At 43.6% G+C, this 25,905-nt stretch overlaps 1 protein-coding gene across 3 annotated transcripts; it reads left to right on the top strand.

The window, feature by feature from the left end:
• Nucleotides 1-4,580: 4,580 nt before the first annotated feature.
• On the top strand, nt 4,581-25,555 carry LOC142250858 (class I histocompatibility antigen, F10 alpha chain-like). 3 transcript variants are annotated; one of them, XM_075323129.1, is made up of 7 exons: nt 4,581-4,684; nt 8,459-8,722; nt 12,214-12,492; nt 18,192-18,461; nt 21,045-21,143; nt 22,843-22,869; nt 25,334-25,555. In XM_075323129.1, exons 1-7 carry the CDS (start codon nt 4,636-4,638, stop codon nt 25,357-25,359), a joined length of 1,014 nt encoding a protein of 337 aa, XP_075179244.1. In that variant the 5' UTR covers nt 4,581-4,635; the 3' UTR covers nt 25,360-25,555. The 3 variants fall into 3 exon arrangements, with proteins under 3 accessions (XP_075179244.1, XP_075179246.1, XP_075179247.1); XM_075323131.1 differs by lacking the exon at nt 8,459-8,722; XM_075323132.1 differs by lacking the exon at nt 12,214-12,492.
• The last annotated feature ends 350 nt before the right edge of the window (nt 25,556-25,905 follow it).

Here is a 25,905-nt window from a genome sequence, read left to right as displayed (position 1 = left end):
TACATAACAAACCGCATCAAAGACCAGATAAATAGAAAAAGTGCACATAAATGTTTGTTTTAAATATTAATTATATCTTTATATTATTGCACATCAAGTAAGTTAAATGAGAAATATTGCACATCAAAAAATTATTATATTGCACATGAGTAATTATTCCACATAATGAAAATAATTCCCATAATCATGATATATTTGGTCTCTGCGGCCAAAATCATAACATCATCAAAATAGCAAAAATTCACATTAAATATACATTGAAATACATTACACAGTTAATTCTCACTCACCACACACCCAACGCACGTTTCACAGATGCTTCGTCAGGGGAAAGCATCTCACCGGACACAAAGACATTGTACACTGGGGCTGGGAAGGGATTCTGTTATATTCCCTCATCCTGCAGTCTTCCCATAGCTGTAGATGGGGGATTGTTCTTCATTCTCTTCGATCCTCCAGCGTTGACTAATTCCTCCGTCAGATGTCCGTGACTCATGGTTTTCTGGATAGAACATGAACCCATTATATTCTTTTGGGGCAGTTCACATGTTAATGTTATTTTTAAAAGTACGTTCGTAAAATTAATCAAAGAGATGTGTCTGTTTTTTTATTGTAGTCACGGATCTAATTTGCCAGTCTAAAGGGTGCTTTACATGCTGCGACCTCGCTAACAATTTATTGTTGGGGTCACGGTGTTTGTGACGCACATCCGGCGCCGTTAGCGACATCGCAGCGTCTAACACGTACGAGCGACCTTAAACGATCGCAATAGAGACAAAAATCGTTTGTTTTGGAGAGGTCGTCCTAAAACAAAAAATTGTTGTCTCGTACGTAGCGATGTTGTTTGTCGTTCCTGCGGCACCACACATCGCTGTGTGTGACACTGCAGGAGCGACGATCATCTCCTTACCTGCCTCCACCAGCAATGAGGAAGGAAGGAGGTGGGCAGGGTGTTACGTCCCGCTCATCTCCGCCCCTCCGCTTCTATTGGACGGCTGCCATGTGACGCTGCAGTGAGGTCGCTATGACGCCGAACGCACCTTCCCCTTGAGGGAGGGATTGTTAGGCGGTCACAGCGACATCGCTGACAAGGTATGTGCGTGTGACGCTGCTGTAGCGATAATGTTTGCTACGGCCTTGATCAACAAATGTCGCAAATACGATGGGGACGGGTGCTATCGCGCTCGAAATCGCTAGCAAACGCAGCAGCGGTGTAAAGGGTGTAAAGGACCCTTTAGTCTATGGTGCTGTGAAAATCACTGACTGCACAAGGATGCAAACTGTTTGCAGTCCTTAATTAACATTGCAGTAAATAGGAAAAACTGTGCAATTTATTCATTTTTTTTTCATACATGAAATTGCTGATGAAAGACTGATGGTAAAACCTAATACACAGACCAACATGTAATCAGCTAAACATAGTTAATTAACGTTTAATATTATTAATATTAGAATACAGGGGTGGGGAACCTTTTCTGCAGCCCTTGTGCGGATTCCCAGAGACCACGGTGCAAATCTCTTCCATCAGAGAATTACATCCTCACGCTATCTGGTGCCATGGGCAGGACATACTACAGATCAAGACAGCAGCGGCAACTCCAGCCTTCCTAGTGATGTATATGCCCCCAGCATCCCTAGGGCTAAATGTCTCCTAGTCTCTCCAGTGTTAATGCCCTCAGCCTCCTCAGTGATATATATATGCCCCAGTCTCCCTAGTGTTAAATGTGACCCCAGTCATGATTATACCCCCAGCCTCCCCAGTGATGTATATGCCCCCAGCCTCCCCAGTGATGTATATGCCTCCAGTGTCCCTAGTGTTAAATGTGACCCGTCTCCCCAGTGATGATTATGCCCCCAGCCTCCCAGTAATGTATATGTCCCCAGTGATATATATGCCCCCAGGATTTTATTGCAGGGAGATAACACATGAAGGCTGAGGGGCAAGAGGAAAGGGGTATTTTTGAACAAGCGGGAAGGAACACAATTGAGCTATTTAGCTGGAGTGAACTACAACTGTCACCTCAACTATTACAATGAATAACAGTACAAACACTGCAGATAATATACTTACACTTTCCTACTCTGTGCTGTAACCCAAATGGCCTCCACTAATGGGACCGTGTGGACACCGCACTCTAACTACGGGGGCCAGCACTAAACCTTAAACAGTGTGCACAAGTACAAACCCACAGTACCGTCCGGGGAACGGTCCTCTCTCAGGGTACAAAGTCCATTGGTGCACACTTTTCTGAGACTGAACAGAGGCGGCTGGGCTCATCCGGGCGATGTCTTCTCCTGGGTCAGGTACCGACTGAGCAACACTCTGGGTATTCCCACGAACCAATAAACTGTACTCTCGCAGTCGGCACCATATCTCTTCCCCAGTCCACGCTCAACAAATTCTCCTCAGGTAACGTCACGGCTTTTCTCTCCGCACAAGTGGCACAACCATTTCCCTTCTTCCTGTCTCATAGCATTGTCCTCAGGCCCTTTTTTCCCCCACTTTTTTGCAGGGCTAAACCATGCACACCAACACAGAAGGGGAGGTGTGGGCCACTCCATTACATTTAGCAGGGGAGCCCTCTTTCCTTAAAGACACAGTATATTCAAGTCTCTCGTAGGTGTTACACATCCTACAAATGAATACTCCGCGCTGCCATTAATAAGGAGACCATAAGAGATAATTCCTTGATATGATTTATTTATCAATGCGTTTCGGGGTAAAAACTCCTTTTTTAGGACAATTATAATAAAGCCCTCAGGAAGGCCTGGTTTGTTCCGAATACTGTAGCCCACAGCTCCTCCTGTGATGTATGTACTGTAGCTCCCAGCCCCTCTTGTGATGTATATACAGCAGTCTCAGTGTGCACTATGCACAGCCATGTCTGTTAATGTGACGGCTGTCACACAGCACGCCCTGTACAGCCACATGCCCGGGAGTAGCTGGACGGGAGACAAGCAGTGGAGGTGAATGAGGCTTGTTGCCGACTTCCCCATTTTAAAAATATCTCTAATGTGTCTGTGTGTGCGTGTATGATGTGTGTATCTATGTATGTCAGTGTGTATATTTTTGTCTGATTCTATGTATTTTTGTGAATGTGTCTTCAAATATGTATGTGTACGTATCTGTGTATGTGCGTGTCTGTGTGTGCATGGGGCCCACTGAGACTCTTCCACCTGGGGCCCACGAAAATCTGGAGCCGGCCCTGATTGCACCTCTTCCTTTACTTCAATGCATCACACTCATCCTCTGACTCTAATAAACCTGCATGAGCATAAATTAATATCTCAATAAATGAATCTGGTAATAAAGACCAAATCTATAGCAATTGGGGAAATTTCAAAAATGTGTGAGAAAGTCTGACATAAAGGTAATGGAGAAAGATCAGTGTGAGTATTCAGAGCAGATAAAGTACCTGCCCCCTCGGGTCTCCCTATAATTACAGATTTATCACACTCAGCAGGCGACTGTCATTGCTACAATGATGAATATTTTGTCTCCTCGGCTTCAAGGCCGAGACTGCAGACCATATCGGCGGGAGATATAAAAGTTGTGTTAGAGCCAAAAGTTGGGACACAGTGGGTATCGCCTAGTACGGGGAAAGAGGAGCTACTGGTCCCTGTTTTGGATCTCGTGGACTGGGGGCATCTCGTTTTGACCATCTACCCAGAGTTACTGTAAGAGCAAGGATGAAAGAATAAAAATAATTTCATCATTAACCTGCCGGGTGATTAATACAACCTATAACCTCAGATCTTCACACAAAGCTTCTCCTATACTTTCAATGTTAAACATGTACAGCACATGGACAGCACACGTATGGCACAAGGATGCCCTCCATGTGCTGTACGTGTTTTTTGCGGACCAATAGACTTGTATGGGTCTGTGGCATTCTTGCTGCCTGATAAAAATGGACATGTCTCCATGTGGTTCTCAAAGATACAGAAAACACGGACATGTGAAGATCACCATGGGTTACAATGGGTACGTGTTGTGACTATGAAAAAAATAAATGCCACATGTACATGCATTTCTTGCCGCGTTTTACTGCGGCAAAAAATGAAGCGTGCGCACAAGGCCTTATAGTGCTCTCATTGAGATCTGGTCCAGAGTTGTGATACCCAAAAGACATAAATCCATGAGACACCTTCATTCCTACTCTGAATGTGACACCGGTCATCATCAGTTTGTATTCCCAGACTCTTCTGATTTTGTGTTATATACTGCTCAAAAAAATAAAGGGAACATTAAAATACCATCCTGTTGTTTAAGTATCACCATTTTTTTGAGCAGTATAGTTGGCCTGATGAAGGGACCTGGGAAGTCTTGAAGGCTGCTATTTACCATCTTTTCAATTAGCCATTATCTGCAGACTCGCAGTTTTACATTTTTTTTTTATTATTTCTGCATCATATTACACTTTTACTTTCGAGCCACTTCTTTATTCTGCCCGGCAACTTCCTGATCACTTCAGACTAATTTTCCTATTGGAGTAAATGTAGTAATCGTCCAATCAGAGCCCGGCTCCTTATCTTATATATTTCGTACGGCCCATTTTTTGAGTTTTGTTTGTCTTCACGTTTCTTGGAAACATTATAAAGTTTATAACGTATATCACACAAAGGATAGAGAAGATGTACGCCGTCACCATGATACTGATGAGTGTGTCTGGAGCGTATTCTGGTGAGTATGTACACAGGTGGCTATTGTATTATTATAGCATTGCATCATTATATTATTCTTAATAAGGCTTCTGCTTCCACCACATTTATATCGTAAAAAGAAAAAAATTATCCGCTGTAAAACTGTTTCAAATGGGTGTATTTTGAAGCAAATCTATCTATCGATCTATCTATCTATCTATCTGTTTGTTTTTAAAGAAATATTTTGTATCTGTGTTTTTTTTTCTTTTAAATGACGTGCAGGGATCAGGAGCTCATGATAAAAAAAACTGATGGAAAAAAGGGATGGAAGTGTATGACAATACATTTGCATCCGTTTTCCATAGATTAATATATCCTATAAAGACTACCGAGTACTTGGTCAAATAATCACATAAAGTATGATTCCCCACAACCCTGTGTACACAGTACGATGGCTTCACAGCTTCCTCTTTACAGTATGATGGCCCCACACCTCCGTATATACAGTACGATGGCTCACAGCCCCTTATACACGGTATGACACTCCACAGCTCCCTATATACTGTACAGTATGATGGTCCCACAGCTCCCTAAATATAGTGTGGGCCAATCCGACATTGTTTACAATTAATTAAATATTATAATATTTATCACATAGTTAGGATGTGACTCCCCCTCCCAAAAAAAAATGTCAGAATTGTGTTTTTTTGCTACTTTGCCTCTCCCAAAAATGAAAGAAAAAGACATTAGAAAGTTATAGCCCCGATAATGGTACCAATAAACACTACTGTTTGTGCTGCAAAGAAACAAGCCATGATACATCTCTATCAACTGGAAAATAAACAAAAGTTATTTCTCATGGAAAGCGAGAAGAAAAATTGAAAGCAAAGAAGGTGCCAGCTCTAATCTAGTCATTGTGATACATTTGGATCATTTTAATTGACTGTCTAGTCTAAAGGGGGTGTTACACGCAGCAATGTCGCTGGTGAAAGCACCCGCCCCCGTCGTTTGTGCGTCACAGGCAAAACGCTGCCCGTGGCGCACAAAATCGTTAGGAGCCATCACACGGATTTACCTGCCTAGCGACGTCGCTGTTGCCAGCGAACCGGCTCCTTTCTAAGGGGGGCGATTTGTGCGGCGTCACTAAGCGGCCGCCCAATAGAAGTGGAGGGGGCGGAGATGAGCGGCCGTAACATGCCGCCCACCTCCTTCCTTCCTCATTGCCGGCGGCCTCAGGTAAGCTGCAGCTCGTCGTTCCTGAGGTGTCACACGTAGCGATGTGTGCTGCCTCGGGAACGACGAACAACCTGTGAGCTCAACAATCAACGATTTTATGAAAATGAACAACGTGTCAACGATCAACGATAAGGTGAGTATTTTTGATCGTTAACGGCCGTTCGTTGGTGTCACATGCAACGACGTCGCTAACGATGCCGGATGTGCATCACGGAATCCGTGACCCCGGCGATATATCGTTAGATACGTCGTTGCATGTAACGGGGCCTTAAGGGCATGTGCGCACGCTGCAGTAAAGTTGCGTTTTGGTGCATTTTTGTGCCATGTGTTTTTTTTAGGCTGTGCACACACTGCGTTTCTTGCACGTTTTTGCAGTTTAGGTAGTGATGGGCGAACCCGAACTGTAAAGTTTGGGGTCCATACCAAACAAGATAGTGTTCGTGCACACCATCCCGATCACAAGCTTTCCTGGGAAACCTGTGTTACAGTTGGAGTCCAGTTCGGGTCGAGGGGCTGTAAAAAAAAAAAAAAAAAAGTCCATTATTAAAAAACATTATGATTATACTTACAGGTCCTGCAATGCATCCTGCAGCTCTGTTTCCCAGCCACTTCTGATTCCGCATCCGATCATTGCTGTGTCCCCGGGTAACCACCACTGACTACAGGACCTTCCATGACGTCATAGCCATGTGACCAGTCTGGTGTGAATGTTGTACAGACATTGGCGTACAGACTGGTCACATGGCTATGACGTCATGGAAGGTCCTGTTAACTTCCGGGGGTATTTACTGCACTGCTCGTCACTCGGTAGTCTTCGGCTGTTTCCAGCCATGTTTGCGGTGACGTCAGGGTTCACCCGAGTCCATGGCTGCCATGGACTCAATTGAACTTTCACTTTTACTGTGCGCGTCTCGCATTGCTTCACCCGGCACGGCGCACACTCTCCCAACAGGAGTGGGTTGGCTGCATGTATTTCCATGCAGCTCAGGCGCTCTGGTCAAGAGAGTGTGAGCCGTGCGGGGTGATACCGATGCGAGACTCACACGAGTCATACGCAAGTGAAATCATACCCTCAGTGTCAGCCTGCTTCTCTCTCTGTATAGACGCTTGTCTGCACAGAGTGATGAAGCAGAGCTGACATGGCTCTCCCTGTGGATTACGTCGGGCTAAGGATTTTTTTTTATAATAAAGATAGAGTCTCTATACAGAGTTAAGGCTGCTTTACACGCACCCGCGTGTAAAGCACCCGCCCGCGTTGTTTGTGCATCACGGGCAAATCGCGGCCCGTGGCGCACAATATCGCTAGGACGCGTCACACATACTTACCTTCCTAGCGACGTCGCTGTGGGCGGCGAACAACCTCTTTTTTAAGGGTGAGGTTCGTGCGCCATCACACAGACCAGCCGCATTAACGACACGCCCACCTCATTGCCAGCAGGACGCAGGTAAGTTGTTGTTCGTCGTTCCCGAGGTGTCACACATAGCGATGTGTGCTGCCTCAGGAACGACGAACAACCTGCGTCCAGCACCAGCAACGAAATTTGGGAAATGAATGACGTGTCAACGATCAACGATTAGGTGAGTATTTTTGATCGTTAGCGGTCGCTCGTAGGTGTCACAGAGCAACGACGTCGCTAACGAGGCCGGATGTGCGTCACGAATTCCGTGACCCCAACGATATCTCGTTAGCGATGTCGCTGCGTGTAACGGGGCTTTTAAAAGCAGGGAGACACTGACAGTGATAGTCAAAGTTCAATCGGCATTCACTACACTGCTCATCACTCGGCAATCTTCGGCTGTTTTCGGCCGTGTAAGCCATAGACTCGGGTGAACACTGACATCACTGCGAACACAGCCGAAAATGGCCGAAGACTGCCGAGTGACGAGCAGTGCAGAGAATACCATTGAAAGTTAATTATTGGACCCGGAAGCAGAAGCGGTCGGGAGATAGCGGCTGAGCGGGTCTGCAGGACACGTTGCGGGACTTGTAAGTATAATGACAATGTTTATTATTAACTGTATTCTTTATTTTACAGCCCCCCCACCCCATCCCATCCCATAACTGTAAAGTCCAAGTTCGGTGTTCGGACACAAGTTCACGTTATCTCAGGAACCAAACTCGAACTTTACAAAAAGCTCGGGCGAGACTCCTGAACACGAACATCGGGGGGTTCGCCCATCACTAAATTTTGGGCAACAAACTGCACGAAAAAACACTGCATGCGTAGTCCCAAAAAAACGCACCCTCAGCATGCATGTTTTGTTGCGTTTTATACAGCATTTTTGCCTAGTGCATTTTTTAAGTCAAATCTATTGACTAGAAAGGCTCAAAAACACAGAAAGAATTGACATGCTGCAGTGGTCACCAGAAAGATGCAGCCAAAAAAAAAAAGCTGCAACGTGAGGACAATAAAACTGAAATCTCATAGACTTTGCTGTGGAAGGAAATGCATGCAGTATTGAAACTAAAACTGCACCCAAAAAACATGCAAAAATGCAGCATGCGCACAAAGCCTTACCCTGTAATAGCTGATAATATGCTCAGTGCTGTATGTAACGCTCTGTACGTCTCTCTCAGACAGTCACTCTCTGCGCTATTATTGCACTGGGATCTCGTCTTCTTTACCCGGGATACCTGAGTTCTCCATTATTGGGTATCTGGATGATCAGCTGACCGAGTTGTACAGTAGTGATATTAAGAAGCGTATCCCTGTGGCTGAGTGGTTGAAAGCGTACAACGATCCCGAGTACTGGGAGAGAACAACACAGGTTTGTAAAGGAGACGAGGCGTTGTTCAAGCAAGAAGTGAAGATAGGGATGAAGAGGTTCAACCACAGCGGAGGTGAGACACTCATAATTCTATATAGTCATTATACTGTAATATAATTTGTTCTTTTCTACCCCCAAAAATATGCTCTGCCAGACCACACTTCCCTTATAGCGCCCATTTTTCTGACACTTGTTTGCTCTCTGCAAATCATGGTTATAGCAGAGGCAGGTGCCACGGAGAGATGGAGGTATGCTGCCCCTGCAGCAGTTGAACTGCTCGGGGTTGCCGTGGCTCGAGGGTCTCCGGACCCGGGGGCTTGTGGCCACTCAAAATGTAAGGGGGGTATTTACAGGGGATAAATGTTCGTCACGCCACCCGTGGTTCGCGGTAAGGGGAGTACTGCCGCTGCCGATGGGATTCCCCGGGGGAGATGGAGTGGGGCAGCCAGATGGTGATCCCTCCTCGGGTAGGGGAGACCCGGAGACTCTGGAGATATAGGTGGCGGATAGCGTTGTGCAAGCTATGCGGGCAGGCGGTACGCAGGGAACTCACTCAGAACGTGTGGATGTTGGTGCAAGCATTAAGCAGACTTTGACACAGAAGTAAACCAAGTCTCTGGGTGCCACTGCCACTCTGGGGAGCTTGTCCGGGAATCCGTCCCCGCTGGTATTGCTTAGTGGTCCGGAGCCTGCCTCCATGCACCATTATATAGGTGGTTCTGAGTGACCCTTCGGCCTGAAGCTGTCGGTGTCCCGCTCCCTATATCTAAATAGGTGAGCTGTGCTCTCAATGGATGACACTTGGGATTTCAGTGGGCCGCATAAGCTGGAAAGCCTTATCCCCCTCGTTGTATTGGTGCTTTCGATCTCTGAGCTCTTGGAAAAAGTTCATAAAGAGACTAACCTCTACAGGTGAATTACCAGGTTGCGTGAAGCTACTCCCTGATCTAGGGTCCTGTACCCCGCCGTGCTCGGTACCGGTCCGGTTACTGGACTTTCCGGTGCCGACCGTTCTCCAAAACTAAGTCTGGGCACCCTTCTCCAATACCCTGCGACCGGGTCTCCGACTCCTCCGGTTCCAAACCACCGTCTGCGACCCAACCAAGGTCTCACAGGGAGCTACAACTCTCTCAGCTCCTCACTCTCTGAGAACTACTAGTGAACTGACTTCCTCCCTCCCACCAGTCTGCCTGACTCCTAGGCGGGTGGCCCTTTTCCAGCTAGACCACCCACTGGTGTGCCTGACAGGTGTGGTGTGAGGTGTGGCTAGGATTTGAATGCTGATGGAAGCAATACCAGTAGTTAGGATCCCAGAACCATGGAGGGTGAGTTCTGCACCATGAGAGACAGGGGTGCAGTTTCCTGTCCCACCATGATAGAGTCAGGGGTGTCACATCTCTGCCACCAGGAATTTGGTTCACTGGAATCACACATTTATCTCCCGGAAGCTCAACTTGTCCCACTGCTCCGAGATGAAAATAATAAAATGGGTGATAATTCTCATTTAGTTTTGTAAACAAACAGGTTCATTGATTAAGTCTTTCAGATTGTGGGTAGGTGGGGGAAGATGTCTGCAGCATTGGAGTCTGAGAAGGGAGTTAAAGTGCATCAATCACCAGGCTTTTCCTATATAACCTAAAGTCAGTGCTATACTGGCACTATCAGGCTGATTCTATACATGCCTTTAGTTGTCATCTATGATGTATAAGTTTTGAAACACAAGCAAGTAAAGTTTATAAAATGAGCAGCTTTTTGATTGGTAGCAGCTGCCGATCAGCTGATAGCTGAGGTGGGTATTCATAGTGATTCCCGCCCCCCTGCCTGTTGTTCCTCCCCCTGTTAGTTATGCTAATTCTATTATAGAATCGTTTTACTAAGTGACTAGAAGGACCTGTGCTGATGTCATACCCATGTGACTAAAAGGGGCGGGGCCTCAGCCAACATAGCTGACACCAGGAAGCAACATTATTACTGCTTTTCTCAAGTTAATTTATTAACTTCTCTGAGGGGAGGTGCCGGGATCAGAGCAGGACTGTGGGAGAGAGCCCTTAAATCGGGACAGTCCCCCTGAATGCGAAATGGTTGGGAGGTATGGATTTGGCCTTGAGCAGTGAATTGGGCCTACATTCACTGCTGCCGGAGAGGTGCCTATAGTTGATCAGATCGCCTTGAACGCTGAAGTCATTCCAGACTCCCAAAGGAACCTGCAAACCTAAAATCCATTGAAGAAGGAACCTGAATACTGAAAATCCACTCCAGAAGGAGCCTGAATACCAAAAATCCACTCCAAAAGGAACCTGAGTACTGAAAATCCACTCCAGAAGGAACCCGAGTACCGAACATCAAATATCGATGTCTAAACAACACCGCTAGAAGACAATCCAAGTGAGACATTGCTTCCTGTCCAGACGTACGGTACGTAGTTGGTAAAAGTTATCCACTGGCATTGGACTTGTGGCTTAGTGGGTTGCACTATAGTTCCGTTCGAGCAAGTGGGTTGATAGACTGAATTATTAGACCAGTGGGATTGTGACAGACAATGGGGGACATTGACAATTCTAAGACAAAAATTTTTTTAAATAAGTTAATTTTAGAAGTTTCTGTTACCTATTGTTATAAGAAACTAAATGCTGATTTACACGCAGCGACATCGCTAGCGATGTCGCTGCCGATCGCACCTGCCCCCGTCGTTTGTGCGTCACGGGCAAATTGCTGCCCGTGGCGTACAAAATCGCTAGCACCCGTCACACACACTTACCTTCCTAGCGACGACGCTGTGGCCGGCAAACAGCCTCTTTTCTAAGGGGGCGGTTCGTGCAGCGTCACAGCGACATCACACGGCAGGCGTCCAATAGAAGCAGAGGGGCGGAGAGCAGCCGCAGGAAAGTCACGCCTACCTCGTTGCCGGAGGACGCAGGTACGGTGTTGTTCGTCGTTCCTGGGGTGTCACACGTAGCGATGTGTGCTGTCTCAGGAGCGACGAACAACCTGCGTCCAGCACCAGCAACGATTTTATGGAAATGAACGACGTGTCAACGATCAACGATAAGGTGAGTATTTTTGATCGTTACCGGTCGCTTGTACGTGTCACGCGCAACGACGTCACTAACGAGGCCGGATTCCGTGACCCCAACGACATCTCGTTAGCGATGTCGTTGCGTGTAAACCGGCCTTAAGTGTACAAATATTACATTCAAAATTTGTGTAGCTATTATTGTATATCAACTTGCCTTGTAACCACTTATACCTTTCCCTATAAAACCTCCTCACCCCTTCCTTGATATCTGTGTGAAAAAAAATCAGTGTGAGTCACCACTGAGATGCCTTACTGCGCCGTTGCACTCTTGTAACCTGCATTCAGAAACATTACAAGAAAGAAAGAATCCTTACTACAGAATCCTATAACTAGCTATGAGATGATGACAACTATCTTCTCTCACTTCACTTGTATTAGAATTTTGGGGATGGAGCACACGGTACATTTTTCACTTCACTTTTCATAATTCTTTAGTGTCACTTATTAAAATTACACAAATTTCATCTCTATATTTTGCTTGTGCACAGGTTTACATATTGTGCAGGTGGTGACCAGCTGTGAGCTCAGAGATGATGGCAGTTTCACAGGGTACGAGCAGTACCGATATGATGGGACAGAGTACATGTTCTTGGATGCAGAGAGAGGGATATATATCCCAACAATGCGTGAGGCTGAGATCACCACACAGAGATGGAACAGTCCAGATTCCAGAATGGGGGAGGCAGCCAAACACTACCTGGAGAACATCTGTGTTGATCGTCTGAAGAAATTCCTCAAGTATGGGAAAAAAGATCTGGAGCGGAGAGGTAATACTGATACTTTCACAATGTGACATTTGAATGCAGGTTTTTTTAAAAGCAAAATTAGAAGTAAATTGAAAGAAAGTGAATTAGGACCTTTTGTCATGATGACTATGGGATAGCAGGGAACCAGGACTTCTAAGCTGTCCCTCAATCTAGGGAAACCTATGCTGTCCCTAATCTCAGAGATACTCCTAGTGGTGGGGATGACAGAGTCTCCTTCCTGGCCCAGCTCCTGATCAGTCCTGACGGAGGGACGGGACAGGAGTGTGATGAAAGTCACAGATATAGACAGAGGGGAAAACATTCTGCCACACGGCACACACAAAGGTATAGACAATAAAAGATTCAGTAGGAAAAACAAGAGCCGGGAGGAAGCTACAAAACAACAGGTGTAAACTCCACAACTGCACCAAGCAAAGAACACAATTTTCACCAGTGAATCTGAGACACCACACCTCACTGACCAACATAGATACTATAGCTGGCATGGGTAGAAAATGTCATCCAGCTTAAATAGGAGTGGAGCAGAGGTGAAATATCTGTACATGACAGCTGATACCTGCAGGCATCAGCCTTGACCAGTTTTGGAACCGATCGGGGCAGATTAACCCTTTAAATATTGCTGTCAATCACAACAGCAGTATCTAAGAGGTTAAACAGAGGTAAAAAGACCCTTTTGGGCAGGATTGTAATCACTGATGCCAAGCGTTACCATGATTCCCTGGGGTCATCTGATGACGGTGATCCCAGGGTACGATGACCTCTAAGATCTTGCTATAATCAGAGTATAACAGGCACAGTCAGTGAGTCACTGATAGGTTTCCTGCACTGCTATACACGAGCCCAGCAGTGCATGAGACTAGCAATCAGCAAAAAATATTCATGTCCCACAGTGTGACTAAGTGAAAAAGTAAAAAAAGTTAAATTAAATGTGTAAAAAAAAAACAAAACACAAAAAAGCGCATACAAATCCCGAAAACCCGTTTTGCCACTTAAAACACAGCTTTTGTGTTAAACGACTCGATCTATCATGTTATTGCTCACCATGTAAACAATGTATATGTATGTATGTAAAACCTACACGCACATCAATATATATGTCTGAGTTGAATTGAGAGAAAGAGGTTTGGGGTTTTTTTTACAAATCACAGCACCCCTTATATTTCAGCGATTGCCACCGCATCGGGGCAATGGGGATGAGCTGGGTAAAACACCAGCACTGGAGCATCTAATGGATGCAACAATTCTAGGGGGCTGCAGGCTGCTATTTTTAGGCTGGGGGGCTCAATAACCATGGGCCTCCCTAGCCTTACAATACCAGCTCTCTGCTTTATCTTGACTGGGTATCAAAATTGGGGGGGGAACTGTGCACCGTTTTTTGTTTTTTCTTTAAATCATTTATTTAAATAATTTAAAGAAAACTGAATAGGGTTCCTCATATTTAAATACACAACCAAGATAACGCACACAGCTGGGGGCTGCAGCTTGTAGCCGTCTGCTTTAACTGTGCTGGGTATCTATATACAGGGGACCCTATGCCATTTTTTTTTTCAATTATTTATTTATTTTTCCACTGCACAACTAACCACAGATGACGGCAGTGTCACTGTAACCAATCACAGATGCTGTCACAGAGGGTGGGCAGGGGAAGCAGTGAATATGCATGAGAGCTAATGAGCGAACCCGGAAGCAGTGTGACAGCCACGCGGGAGACTCGGTAAGTATAATTCTCAATTCTCCTGTTTTAATCTTTATTTTGTTTCCTTTTAACTTTTTTTTATTTTTATCTGGGTGGCAGAACTCGAACAGTAACATGGCCTTCCCTTCCCTGAGAAGTCCTTGTTTGGGGTCCATATACGGACACTAGGTGTCCTGTTGTGAATACATGTGTCCTGTACGGACCTTTAACTTTACAGTTCAGGTTCACCTAGTCATAAGTAATACAGCAATCTTATATAAACATATAGATAGATTGATAGAAGATGGATAGATAATAGATAGATTACATAGATATGCTGCAGATATATAATTTCACAACATACATATTATAAACTTGCAGCCTTTAGTGCCTTTCATGTTTCACTAAAGGGTGTTTTTAGCCTTGTTTCACTCCTGGGTGGTTTTCTGTTTTTCGTTGTTTTTTTTTTTTTGCTCCCCTTCTTCCAAGACCTGTAACTTTTTTATGTTTCCGTCAATCTTGCCATATGAGGGCTTGTTTTTGCGGGACGAGTTGTACTTTTAAAAGAAACCATAAGTTTTACCATATAGTGTACTGGAAAACGTAAAAAAATCCCAAGTACGTAAAAATTGCAAAAAAAGTGCACGATTGTGTTTGAGATATTTTATTCACTGTGTTCACTATATGGTAAAACTGATGTGTCGCTCTGATACCTCAGATCGGTACAAGTTCGAAGACATCAAACATGTACAGTTTTATAATACACAGAATATATAGGTCCATAATTATTATGTTTAATTAGTTGACCAGATCCCTAATACCATTTACTACTTATAATTGATCTGTAGTCATGCATTTTTTTCTTTTAATTATTCAAATAGACAGTATATAATTTCAATATTTGTTTTTATTGATCAATTTATTATTTTTTCTTTTTACAAGTGTCACTCAGTGCAAAAGGTGTAATGTTTAAAATAGGATATTTCAATAGATTCCAGGGCAGTGTGATCCACATCCTGATATAACGACAGTTGGTGGGTAATCTATTGAGAAATACTGTATATCCTTTAACCACTGCAATACTGGTCCTTTAAACTCTGTATGGTGACATATGGAAAATTATATGAATAATCATGCCTATTATACAGTATATTATTATTATTATTATTTATTATTATAGCGCCATTTATTCCATGGCGCTTTACAAGTGAAAGAGGGTATACGTATAACAAAAGTATATAATGCACTATGCTAAGCACTTTAATATATGAAATAATTTTTATCTGGTACTAGCCATTATTGCAATGCTGAATGTCTAATACTGTACAGAATTTGTATGTAGCTGCTTACTGGTTTATGTAAAAACTGTTTGTGGACCACGCTGCCCTGTGTTAGTGTTTCTTTTGAATTGCTTTTAATATATCCTATTTTAAACTTTACACCTTTTGCACTGAGTGACACTTGAAATAAGAATAAATAATAAATTGATGAATAAAAAGAAATATTGAAATTATATACTGTCTATTTGAATAATTAAAAGAAAAAAATGCATGACTACAGGTCAATTAAGAATTATATCAAACATGTATAGGTTTACTTTTATGGGGGTTACAAAAAACCCAGACGTTTTTAAAAAAAAAAAAAAAAAAAAGTGGCTCACTTTATGTGCCATTTTCCGTGACCCGTAGCGCTATCAATTTTCGGGATCTATGGCTCAGTGACAGTTTATTTTTTGCATCTCGAGCTGGTGTTTTTAACGTTATCATTTTGCGCAGATGCTACGTTTTGATCGCCTGTTATTACATTTTGCGCAAAATGTGAGATGACCAAAAAATGTAATTTTGGCTTCCGATGGCAGTGGGTTAGTGCGTGTTATCCACTATAGTGCTTTAAATTGCGCTGTCACATTTTGACAGTGCGATTTAAGGGATTAACAGGCGCGGGTGGATCAATCCACCTGCGAGGCACACATGTCTGCTGTACAAATCAGCAGACATGTGCGGGAATCTCCGCTGGCTCATCGCAGCAGCCAGTGGTGATCATCTCTTCATGATTTAGGACGTACTGGTACGTCCTAAAGGGGGTAAAGGAGTTAACCTTATAAATATATCCATTTAAAAACTGACATAGGGTCCCTCCTTAGTTTTCATAACTAGCAAAGGTAGACAGTTGTGGGCTGGAATTATCAGGCTGGGGAGACCCATGGTTATTTGGCCCTTCCCAGTCTAAAAATAGCAACCTGCAGCTGCCCCAGAGGTGGCGCATACATTAGATGCTGCAATTCTGCCGCTTTGCTCGGCTATTCCCATTTTCCCGCTGTGGTGGCAATTGGGGTAATGGTTTATGGAGTTGATGTCAGCTGTGTAGTGTCAGCTTCCAAAAGAGAGCCTCAGCACCACCAATGAATAATATGAAAACCACTGTGCCAAGTATCTAACAAAACATTGGAACAACAATTGATACAAAAAGGCACCAGGGTTCAGGATAATAAATAACAACTTGGCATGGACCTTGATTAGTGCGAATAGTATAAATTTTATTATACATGGGGTGAAAAAACACTCACATTTAAAATCATTTAAAAACAGACATACAAAATACTGTTTCCTGCATGGTTCAAACCTGGCACATGTTCAATAATTCAGGGAAAACATATACAATCCAAGATGAAGAATGGACTCTGTCCCCTAGGGAACTCTAAGTACTCTATATATGCATCCCATATACAAACAAGTGTGTCTGCATTGCACCTACTGGTTTTGAAAATCTCCTGATGAAGCCAGCTTGACTGGCGCAACACGTCGGGTCCTGTACTGAGCTTCCTGCACCTTGCATTGCTGCCTGGGTAATCCTGTATAGTCGTTATTTAGACTTAAATCTGGCTATTTCAGCTGTGATTTATATTACTTGGTGGTAGTCTTCGGGCTTTTCAAAACCAGTAGGTGCAATGCAGGCACACTTGATTGTATATGGGATGCATATATAGAGTACTTAGAGTTCCCTAGGGGACAGAGTCCATTCTTCATCTTGGATTGTATATGTTTTCCCTGAATTACTGAACATGTGCCAGGTTTGAACCATGCAGGAAACAGTATTTTGTATGTCTGTTTTTAAATGATTTTAAATGTGAGTGTTTTTTCACCCCATGTATAATAAAATTTATACTATTCGCACTAATCAAGGTCCATGCCAAGTTGTTATTTATTATCCTGAACCCTGGTGCCTTTTTGTATCAATTGTTGTTCCAGTGTAGTGTCAGCTGTCATCAAGCCCAGGGAGAGTTGTCTATCAAACACCCCCATTACTAACCCAGTAAGTAAAATAAAAACGCACACAAATGTATTTTTAAAAAAAAAGAAAAACACTCCCTGACTTTTTCCCTGGTTCTCTGTTTTACCAATTTCTTAAAAAAAAACAAAACGCATGTATGTTCAACGCAGTCCAGGGAATCCAATTTAGTCCACATATGGAAACCTGCAAAACATAAAAAGAGAGGAAGAAAAACAAAGAATGACACTTTCCCGCATTCACCAATTTTTTAAAGAGCTATGTTCCAAGGTCTGATGTAGTCCAGCAGTTCCCATGGCATTATTCGATTATGTAGATCAAAGGCTATGGAACGTCAGAACGAGGTTCCATAGACTTTGAGCAGCAGCCACTCCTGACTCACGCTGCGCTCCACAACACCTGGCGACTCTGATGAGCGATGTTGACACAAAACAGCAGTCGCTCCTTCTATTCCGCATCCTTCACATTATGTCCCAGTAAAGTGCTATAGTTAAACAGGACCAGTGGTGAGTGCCGCATATTTTTTTGCTCTAGATGCATAAAATTTAACCTGTCTTTTGGCTGAGCAGCACATATACTGATCAATACCTGAAAAATATCAGATTCCTTGTGTGCTATTTAATAGCTTTATTTACTTGTCATATTCTGTGCTGACTATGTAGCAGTGCCGGCGAACATTATTCATACTCAGACATCAATATAGATGTGATTTTATGGTTTCCATTTGCCCTCTTAGTTCGGCCACATGTGAAGGTCACAGGTCGGGAGACAGGAGGGATCATGAAGCTTCACTGCCAGGTCTATGGATTTCACCCCCGAGCTGTGGATGTGAGGTGGATGAATGGAGAAGACGAGGTTCCCTCGTATGAGACCACAAACGTCCTCCCCAATCCTGACGGCACCTATCAGATCAGGGTCAGCGCGGAAGTGACCCCCAAAGAGGGCGACAGATACTCCTGTTATGTGGATCACAGCAGCCTGAAGGAGCCGCTCCTCGTACAATGGGGTGAGTGGGATCTGTGTGGTCTGTACAGTGGTGTGAAAAAGTGTTTGCCCCTTCCTGATTTCTTATTCTTTTGCATGTTTGTCACACTTAAATGTTTGAAATCACCAGATAAATGTAAATATTAGACAAAGATAATACAAAATTGCAGTTTATAAATGAAGGGACAAAGAAACCCAAACCTACAGGGCCCTGTGTGAAAAAGTGATTGCCCCCTAAACCTAATAATTGGTTTAGCTCCCCTTAGCAGAAACAACAGCAATCAAACGTATGCGATAACTGGCAATGAGTAATTTACAGTGCACTTGAGGAGTTTTGGCCACTCGTCTTTGCAGAATTGTAGTAATTCGGACACATTGGCGTTTTCCGAGCATCAATCACCTTTTTAAGGTCAGGCCACAGCATCTCAGTCCGATTAAGGTCAGGACTTTCACTAGGTCACTCCAAAGTCTTCATTTTTTTTTTCTTAAGCCATTCAGAGGTGGACTTGCTGGTGTGTTTTGTATCATCATCCTGCTGCATAACCCAAGTATGCTTCAGCTTGAGGTCAGGAATAGATCGCCGGTAAACACTTTTTCACACTACTATATGTCAGAACGAAAACTGGGAAAACATCTTTCTTGATCACTGTAGGGCTTGTTTAGGGTAAAAGCACATGGAATTTTAATAATCAAACCCTTATGGACAGTAATATACTGTAGAAGCAGATAAGCAGATGAGATTTTAAAAATTTAATTTATTCCATACAGAATTTTTTATGGATAAATTGACCTGTGGTGCTGATTTAGAGATTTGCAGCATGTCCAATGTCTAAGTGTATTTTTATTGCAGATTTTAGTGAATTCACACATAGCAGATATTGTTACAGAAATTACTGCAACTGAAGATTAGTTCCAGTCATTTGAGTGGGGTTACATATTTAATGGAAAAAAGATAAAACTCAACTGCTGGGTGGGATAAGGATAAAGGGAATGGTTATTAGAGGCAGGAAAACATGGATTTCTACATGTGTCATTTACACGAACAGAACGGATGTTTACATGTAGAAATCTCTGAAAAGAAATCTTCCACATGTGAATCCACTATTGGAATTGAAGGGTAAAATCAAAAGCAAATCCGCAACAACACATGGATATGCTGAAAATATATGAGATCGGCAACCTGTGCAGACGCTGTTGCTTTTCACGGCTTCTTAGAACCATTGACCATATTTTGTATTACTAAATCATAAATTAAAACACCAATGTGATACGAATGTTTCATTAATTCACTGAGAGCAGCATTTTTTGTTATGTCGTAGTTTTGCTGTGGTGGCTATATATTTTTGTTTTTTACAAAAGCGACTAATGAAAGTGCAGCCATATTGGTTGTCAACAATAAATTAGTTATAAGGGTTAATCGTACATAGAAACTTGGCAGCGCTTAATAGAGTTTACAAGGACAGACTTTGTACAAACCATTCTACTTAGCAGGTACATGGCCTTCATTGTTTAACCCATATATAAGGATCTAAACTTACAAAAGGGTCCTCTGGTTGATGGCGATGGAGTAGTGGCTGGCCGGTGTAGTGACCTGGCTGAGAAAAGTTGATTAACCTGGTCAAAACCAGGAAGGCCAGATACAGGATAAGGCCGGTGCCACACTTGCGTTTGCCTCGCGTGTATCTTGTGCGAGTCTCGCGTTGCATCACCCGACACGGACTCACACCATCCTCACAGAAGTGTCATACATGCAACCGACCCGCTCCTGGGAGGAGAGTGTGAGTCCATGCCGGGTGATGCAACGCGAGACTCGCACGAGATACATGCGAGGCAATCACAAGTGTGACACCGGCCTAAGGCTTCGGTTCCATTTGCGCACAACTTCTGATGCAAGAGCATTGCAAGCAATATGCTAATGGGCCTCTGCTGTGAGCATCAGCCGAGGGTCATGCGACTGTGATGCGATCTTGCGATCGGATCGCAGGTGTGGAGAAGGGGGAGGGAACTCTTTCTCCCTCCTATGCTGCCTGTCTCTGCGTATATCGCATTGCGGATGGATGACATGCGAGTACAGTGCAATGTTTCACACGCTCCTATAGACTTGTATGGGGTTGCGTGAGGCTCGCTGTCAAACGCAGCATGCTGGGATTCAATTCTCAGGCCGATATGGTATAAGAAATCAATCACAGATGGACACTGTCCCATAGTTTTGCACTGGTGCGAGTGCAATCCAATGTTTTTTCGGTATGCACTCGCCTGTGCAAAACGCAAGTGGAACTGAACCCTCACATCAGGAGTCAGAGACAAAGTCAGAAGATAGCCGAGGAGAACAGAATCAGAGGCATAATGATGGTTCAGGGTCAACAACAGGTATCAAACAAGTCGGGTCAGATAACTGGGTAAAGCTGGAGAAGACCAGGATCAGTATAAACTACTGATGTAAAATACTGAACGTTCGAATAGAATGAATACAGCACCAGGTGACAGAAGGCAGAAACTGCAAATTCTATTAGGGAGATGACATTAGTTTCTCAGAAATTGATCAATATATCTACATAGGTTATTTTAGCTCATTATATAATATTCTCCTTGTTTCATCCTTTAGAACCTCCACAGAACCCCCATCTGGCCGTGGTCATCACAGTGGTCTCCATCGTTCTTATTCTCACATCTGTCATCGCTGGAGTTATTATTATATATAAAAGTAAGTGCAGGAATAAAGGGCTCAGTGCAGCCGCAAATTAGGGGATAATCGCTGTTCACATAGCAAAGGGCACTCAAAATACTGCAGTCGTAAAAGGGTTCTCCAAGGCTGGGTTCACATACGGCCGACACTGAGTCATCATTTCATTAGATGTTTAATAAAGATGCTGGGTGGAAACCTATGGAGCAATTGATCTCATTGGTTGTAATGGAATCATTGCCATTTGTCAGGCATATCAAATTTTGCACTGAACAAGTGCTGTTACCAGTCCAGGGGCGCAACTACAACATGTCATGTAAGGTTCAGATCTGGATCTGGTCCAGCGTCTGGCCGTAAATAGTGAAATAAACTTATGTCATCTGATGCATTTTAAGGATATGTGCACACAACATCTTTAGATAGAATCCACCTGAAAAAGTCCAGCAAAATCACCACAAAAATAAGAACACAGTGCACAGCAATGTAAAAGTGCACCTGTATCCAGTGGCGTAACTAGAGTTTGATGGGCCCTCCACCATCCCTGCATGTTGGTCAGATGTACAGATGTATGTACTGTATATGTATGTATAAATTTAGTGTTCTAAATCCTTTAAAGACAGACGACTTGTCCTCTCACAATTATGTAGTAATGTACCCCATCCTGGGCTCCTTCCTGGCAAATATGTCCCCCATCCTGGGCTACTTCCTGTTAAATATGTCCCACATCATGGTATATATGCCCCCATCCTATTAAATGTGTCCCCCATCCTGGTATATATGTCCCCAATCCTGGTATATGTTTCTCTCCTGGGCCCCTCCTGGTATATAGTGTCCCCCTCCTAGTATGTACTGTCTTCCTCTGTGTATATATCTTCCTCTCTTGGGCCCATCTTGGTATATACTGTCCCTCTCCTGGTCTATATGTTCCTCTCCTGGGATATACTGTTCCTCTTCTGGTATATACTGTACTCACCACCTCCACGGTTCCCACATCGTGCGGCATCCTTCGTTTTCATCATTGTTTGTGCTATGTGAAAGCATGACTATATTGTCATGTGCCACCTCAGTCACAGGGATGGCTTCTGTTTGGCTGGCAGCGTGTATCACAGTGCAGGGACCTGACAGGTCTCTGCACCACGATGCATTTCAGCTGGATGTGTGGCTTCGGATGCACATCCAGCTGAAGCAGGGGCTGGCACCGGAGGGCCCCCTGCACCCCCAGACCCTATCTCTGCAACCATTCCACCCCTGCATGTATTATCTTTTGTTACTTCTTTTAACCTCTTTATGATTTCGAAATTCAGAAGCAGTTAAAAAAAAGTAACCCGAATTCAGCACTATTCGCTCCTTGCATCAATAGAGCGGCATTCGGGTTACTTGTTGCATTGCGAGTTTTTCCCCATTGACTTGCATTGCAGACGCTATTCGGAAGAGATACGCAAGTATTAGACAGTATGAGTATAGCGAGTATGAATAGTTAGGTACTTGCTCATCTCTACTGCTGGGCAACAGGGAAAGGGGTATTTTGGAACAGGTTAATACACAATTGAGCTACTCAGCTAGAGCGAAATACAACTGATGCCTCAACTATTACAATGAATAACAGTACAAACTACTGCAGGTAATAAACTTATACTTCATACTCTGTAACCTAACTGACAAAAATCACAATTTTTCCTCATTTTTCTGTATTTAATCCCATTTCCTCTTCTTATTTCAGAAAAGAAGAATTACACAGCAGCTGACAGTGAGTATGCTGCACCACGCTCTGATCTCGCCATTCACTATTTGTGATATTTTATCATCTATTTTTTTCTGGAAGATTTCCCCAAAAAATGCTTGAGTCCCCCATTGACTTCCATTATACTTGACACACGATTTGTGCCCATCTGAGTGTCCAAATGCTCTTAACAATTAGCACCTAAGTATGGTAGTGTTCGCTCATCTCTACATATTACCAATTTTCTATGTAAATTTCTAAAGGTGCTATCAAAATGAATTTCTCATCAGATGTCAGTAACAAACCATCCAACCCATACAGGCAAAAAAATTAAACCATAGATATCCATACATTTAGTGATGTGTAATAATAAGAAATGGCACAAAAATAAAGCATTAAACACATGAAGAAAGAGAGGTACAAAAATCCATGGAAAGTCCTGACACCCGCTGAAATCTGCCACTTAGTGAAAAATAATATCAACTGGTTGAATTGATGGCTAATAAAAAGCTTTCTCATTACCAAGAGGCCACACAAGAAACATCTCATAATAGGCAAAACCAGTGAGCTGTCTAAAGACCTTCACAACATTATTGTCGCAAAACATACTGATGGCATTGGTTACAGAAGAATTTCTAAACTACTGAAGGTTCCAGTGAGCTCTGTTGAGGCCAGAATCCAGAAGTGGAAAGAACATCATTACACTATAAACCAGCCATGACCAGGTGCTCCTGATAAGATTTCAAACATAGGAGTGAAAATAATTATCAGAAGAGCTGACCAAGAGCCACCTGTGTAGAGAGACAGAAGGGCCTGGAATCAGCAGTTACGATTGTTTAATAGAACACAGTAAGTAATGTACTCCCCCCCCCTCCATGGCCTATATGCACGCTCCTGTATGCACACTCACCACGTAAGACTCCATTGCTGAACAAAAAGCAGGTTCAATCGCATTTAAAATTTGCTCCACAACATTTAGCTTGTAAAATACTTGGAGAATATAGTCTGATCAGATAAGACCAAAACTGAACTCTTTGGAGGCCATAAAACAAACCATGTTTGGAGGCCAAAAGCCAAATCACCCAAAAAAACATCAACAGTGAAGTGTGGAGGTGGGAACATCATGGTGTGGGGCTGTTTTTCACTACATGGCACTCGAAACCTCATATAATTTGTAGAATTTTAAGAAGGATGAATGGACAAATGTACACAGACATTTTTGATAAAAATGTGCTGTCATCTACCAGGATGATGAAGATGAAACGAGGCGGACATTTTAGCAAGAGAATGATCCCAAACACTTAGCCAAGGAAATTCTCAACTGGTTTCAGAGAAAAGGGGGCTTTAAACGCAGCAACATCGCTAGCGATGTCGCTCGTGAAAGCATCCGCCCCCGTCGTTTGTGCGTCACGGGCAAATTGCTGCCCGTAGCACACAATATCGCTAGTCCCCTTCATACATACTTACCTGCCTAACGACGTCGCTGTGGCCGGCGAACTGCCTCTTTTCTAAGGGGGTGGTTCGTGCGGCGTCACAGCAACGTCACACGGCAGCTGTCCAATTGAAGCGGAGGGGCGGAGAGCAGCCGCAGGAAAGTGACGCCCACCTCGTTGCCGGAGGACGCAGGTACGGTGTTGTTCGTCGTTCCTGGGGTGTCATACGTAGCGATGTGTGCTGCCTCAGGAACGACAAACAACCTGCATCCAGCACCATCAACGATATTTGGGATTTGAACGACGTGTCAACGATCAACGATTAGGTGACTATTTGTGATTGTTAGCAGTCGTTCTTACGTGTCACACGCAACGACGTCACTAACGAGGACGGATGTGCGTCACGAATTCCGTGACCCCAACGACATCTCATTAGCGATGTCGTTGCGTGTAACGGGGCCTAAAGAAAATAAATCTGCTAGAATGGCCGAGCCGCTCACCAGAGCTAAATCCAATAGAAAATGTATGGAAGAAATTAAAGCTCAGACGTCATAGGGGAGCCGGGACCTGCAGGATGTGAGGAGTGCTTGTGTGGAAGAATGGGCCAAAATCCACCTGAGCAATATAGACTGGTGTCTCCATACAGGAGGAGTCTGGAAACGTCATCACCAGCAAAGGAGAATGTACCAAGTATTAAATACAATCAAGTAACGTGTTCAATACTTTTTCCCTGTGCCATTTCTCATTATTACACATAATTTCTGCACAGCTATAGTTTGATTTCTTTGCCTGTGTGGATTGGATGGGTTGTTACCGACATGTGGTGAGAAATTCATGCCAATGACACCTCTACAAATATATTTACTTAGAAAATTGGTGACGTGTTCAATACTTATTTCCTCCACTGTAAATGCTACATACTGTGTAACTTCACAGACCAAACTAAAATAAGACCATAAGAAATACTCTGTGTATATTTATCAATGTAATCATGCAATTTTCTGATGTTATTATCCATGACGAACTTTTCTTTTCTTTTTTTCTTTTTTTTTTTACAGCTTCAGACACGTCCTCTGATACATGAATCTGTTTGGATGTATGTGAATGTCTGGAAAACCACTTGTAATAAAATGTCATTAGTCATAGGCTGTGAAAACAACAATATAAATAACTCGTATTATCATCTTATGGCCGGTTTCAGACATCCGTGTTTAATCAGGTACGAGCCACATGCATGGGTATGATCTTACGTGTGACACGTACCAGAGAAAACATGTGTCTGTAAAATAAAAAGATGTTCTATATTCACCTGCATCCAGCGCTCTTGTCTTCGGCTCTGCTGCCTCCCGCTTCTGACCCCCGCTCATTATATTCGTTGATTATTCACTGCACTGGGGAACTGGAAGCCGGAGTATCGCTGCGGACAGCATCGCTAGTGACAGGTGAGTATCCAGCAGTGTGTGTGCAGTAACGTCCAGGGGGTCATGGGAGTTCCCAATGAACTCTGATGAACCCATGAAGTCACAGTCGTGACACCCGCTGTACCGAGGGTGTCGCAGGGGTGTCATCAGGAGGTTATCCAAGTTCATTGGGAACTCCAATGACATACTGGACGTCACTGCACACACAC

This window comes from Anomaloglossus baeobatrachus, chromosome 9, assembly GCF_048569485.1.
Source record: "Anomaloglossus baeobatrachus isolate aAnoBae1 chromosome 9, aAnoBae1.hap1, whole genome shotgun sequence".
Lineage (NCBI taxonomy): Eukaryota > Metazoa > Chordata > Amphibia > Anura > Aromobatidae > Anomaloglossus > Anomaloglossus baeobatrachus.
This window is presented reverse-complemented; position numbering and strand designations above follow the sequence as displayed.

Coding starts and splice junctions, on each gene's coding strand:
- LOC142250858 (XM_075323129.1), top strand. CDS start 4,636: ATGTACGCCGTCACCATGATACTGATGAGTGTGTCTGGAGCGTATTCT. Junction 4,685..8,458: donor TGTGTCTGGAGCGTATTCTG/GTGAGTATGTAC, acceptor CGTCTCTCTCAG/ACAGTCACTCTCTGCGCTAT. Junction 18,462..21,044: donor GCCGCTCCTCGTACAATGGG/GTGAGTGGGATC, acceptor TTCATCCTTTAG/AACCTCCACAGAACCCCCAT.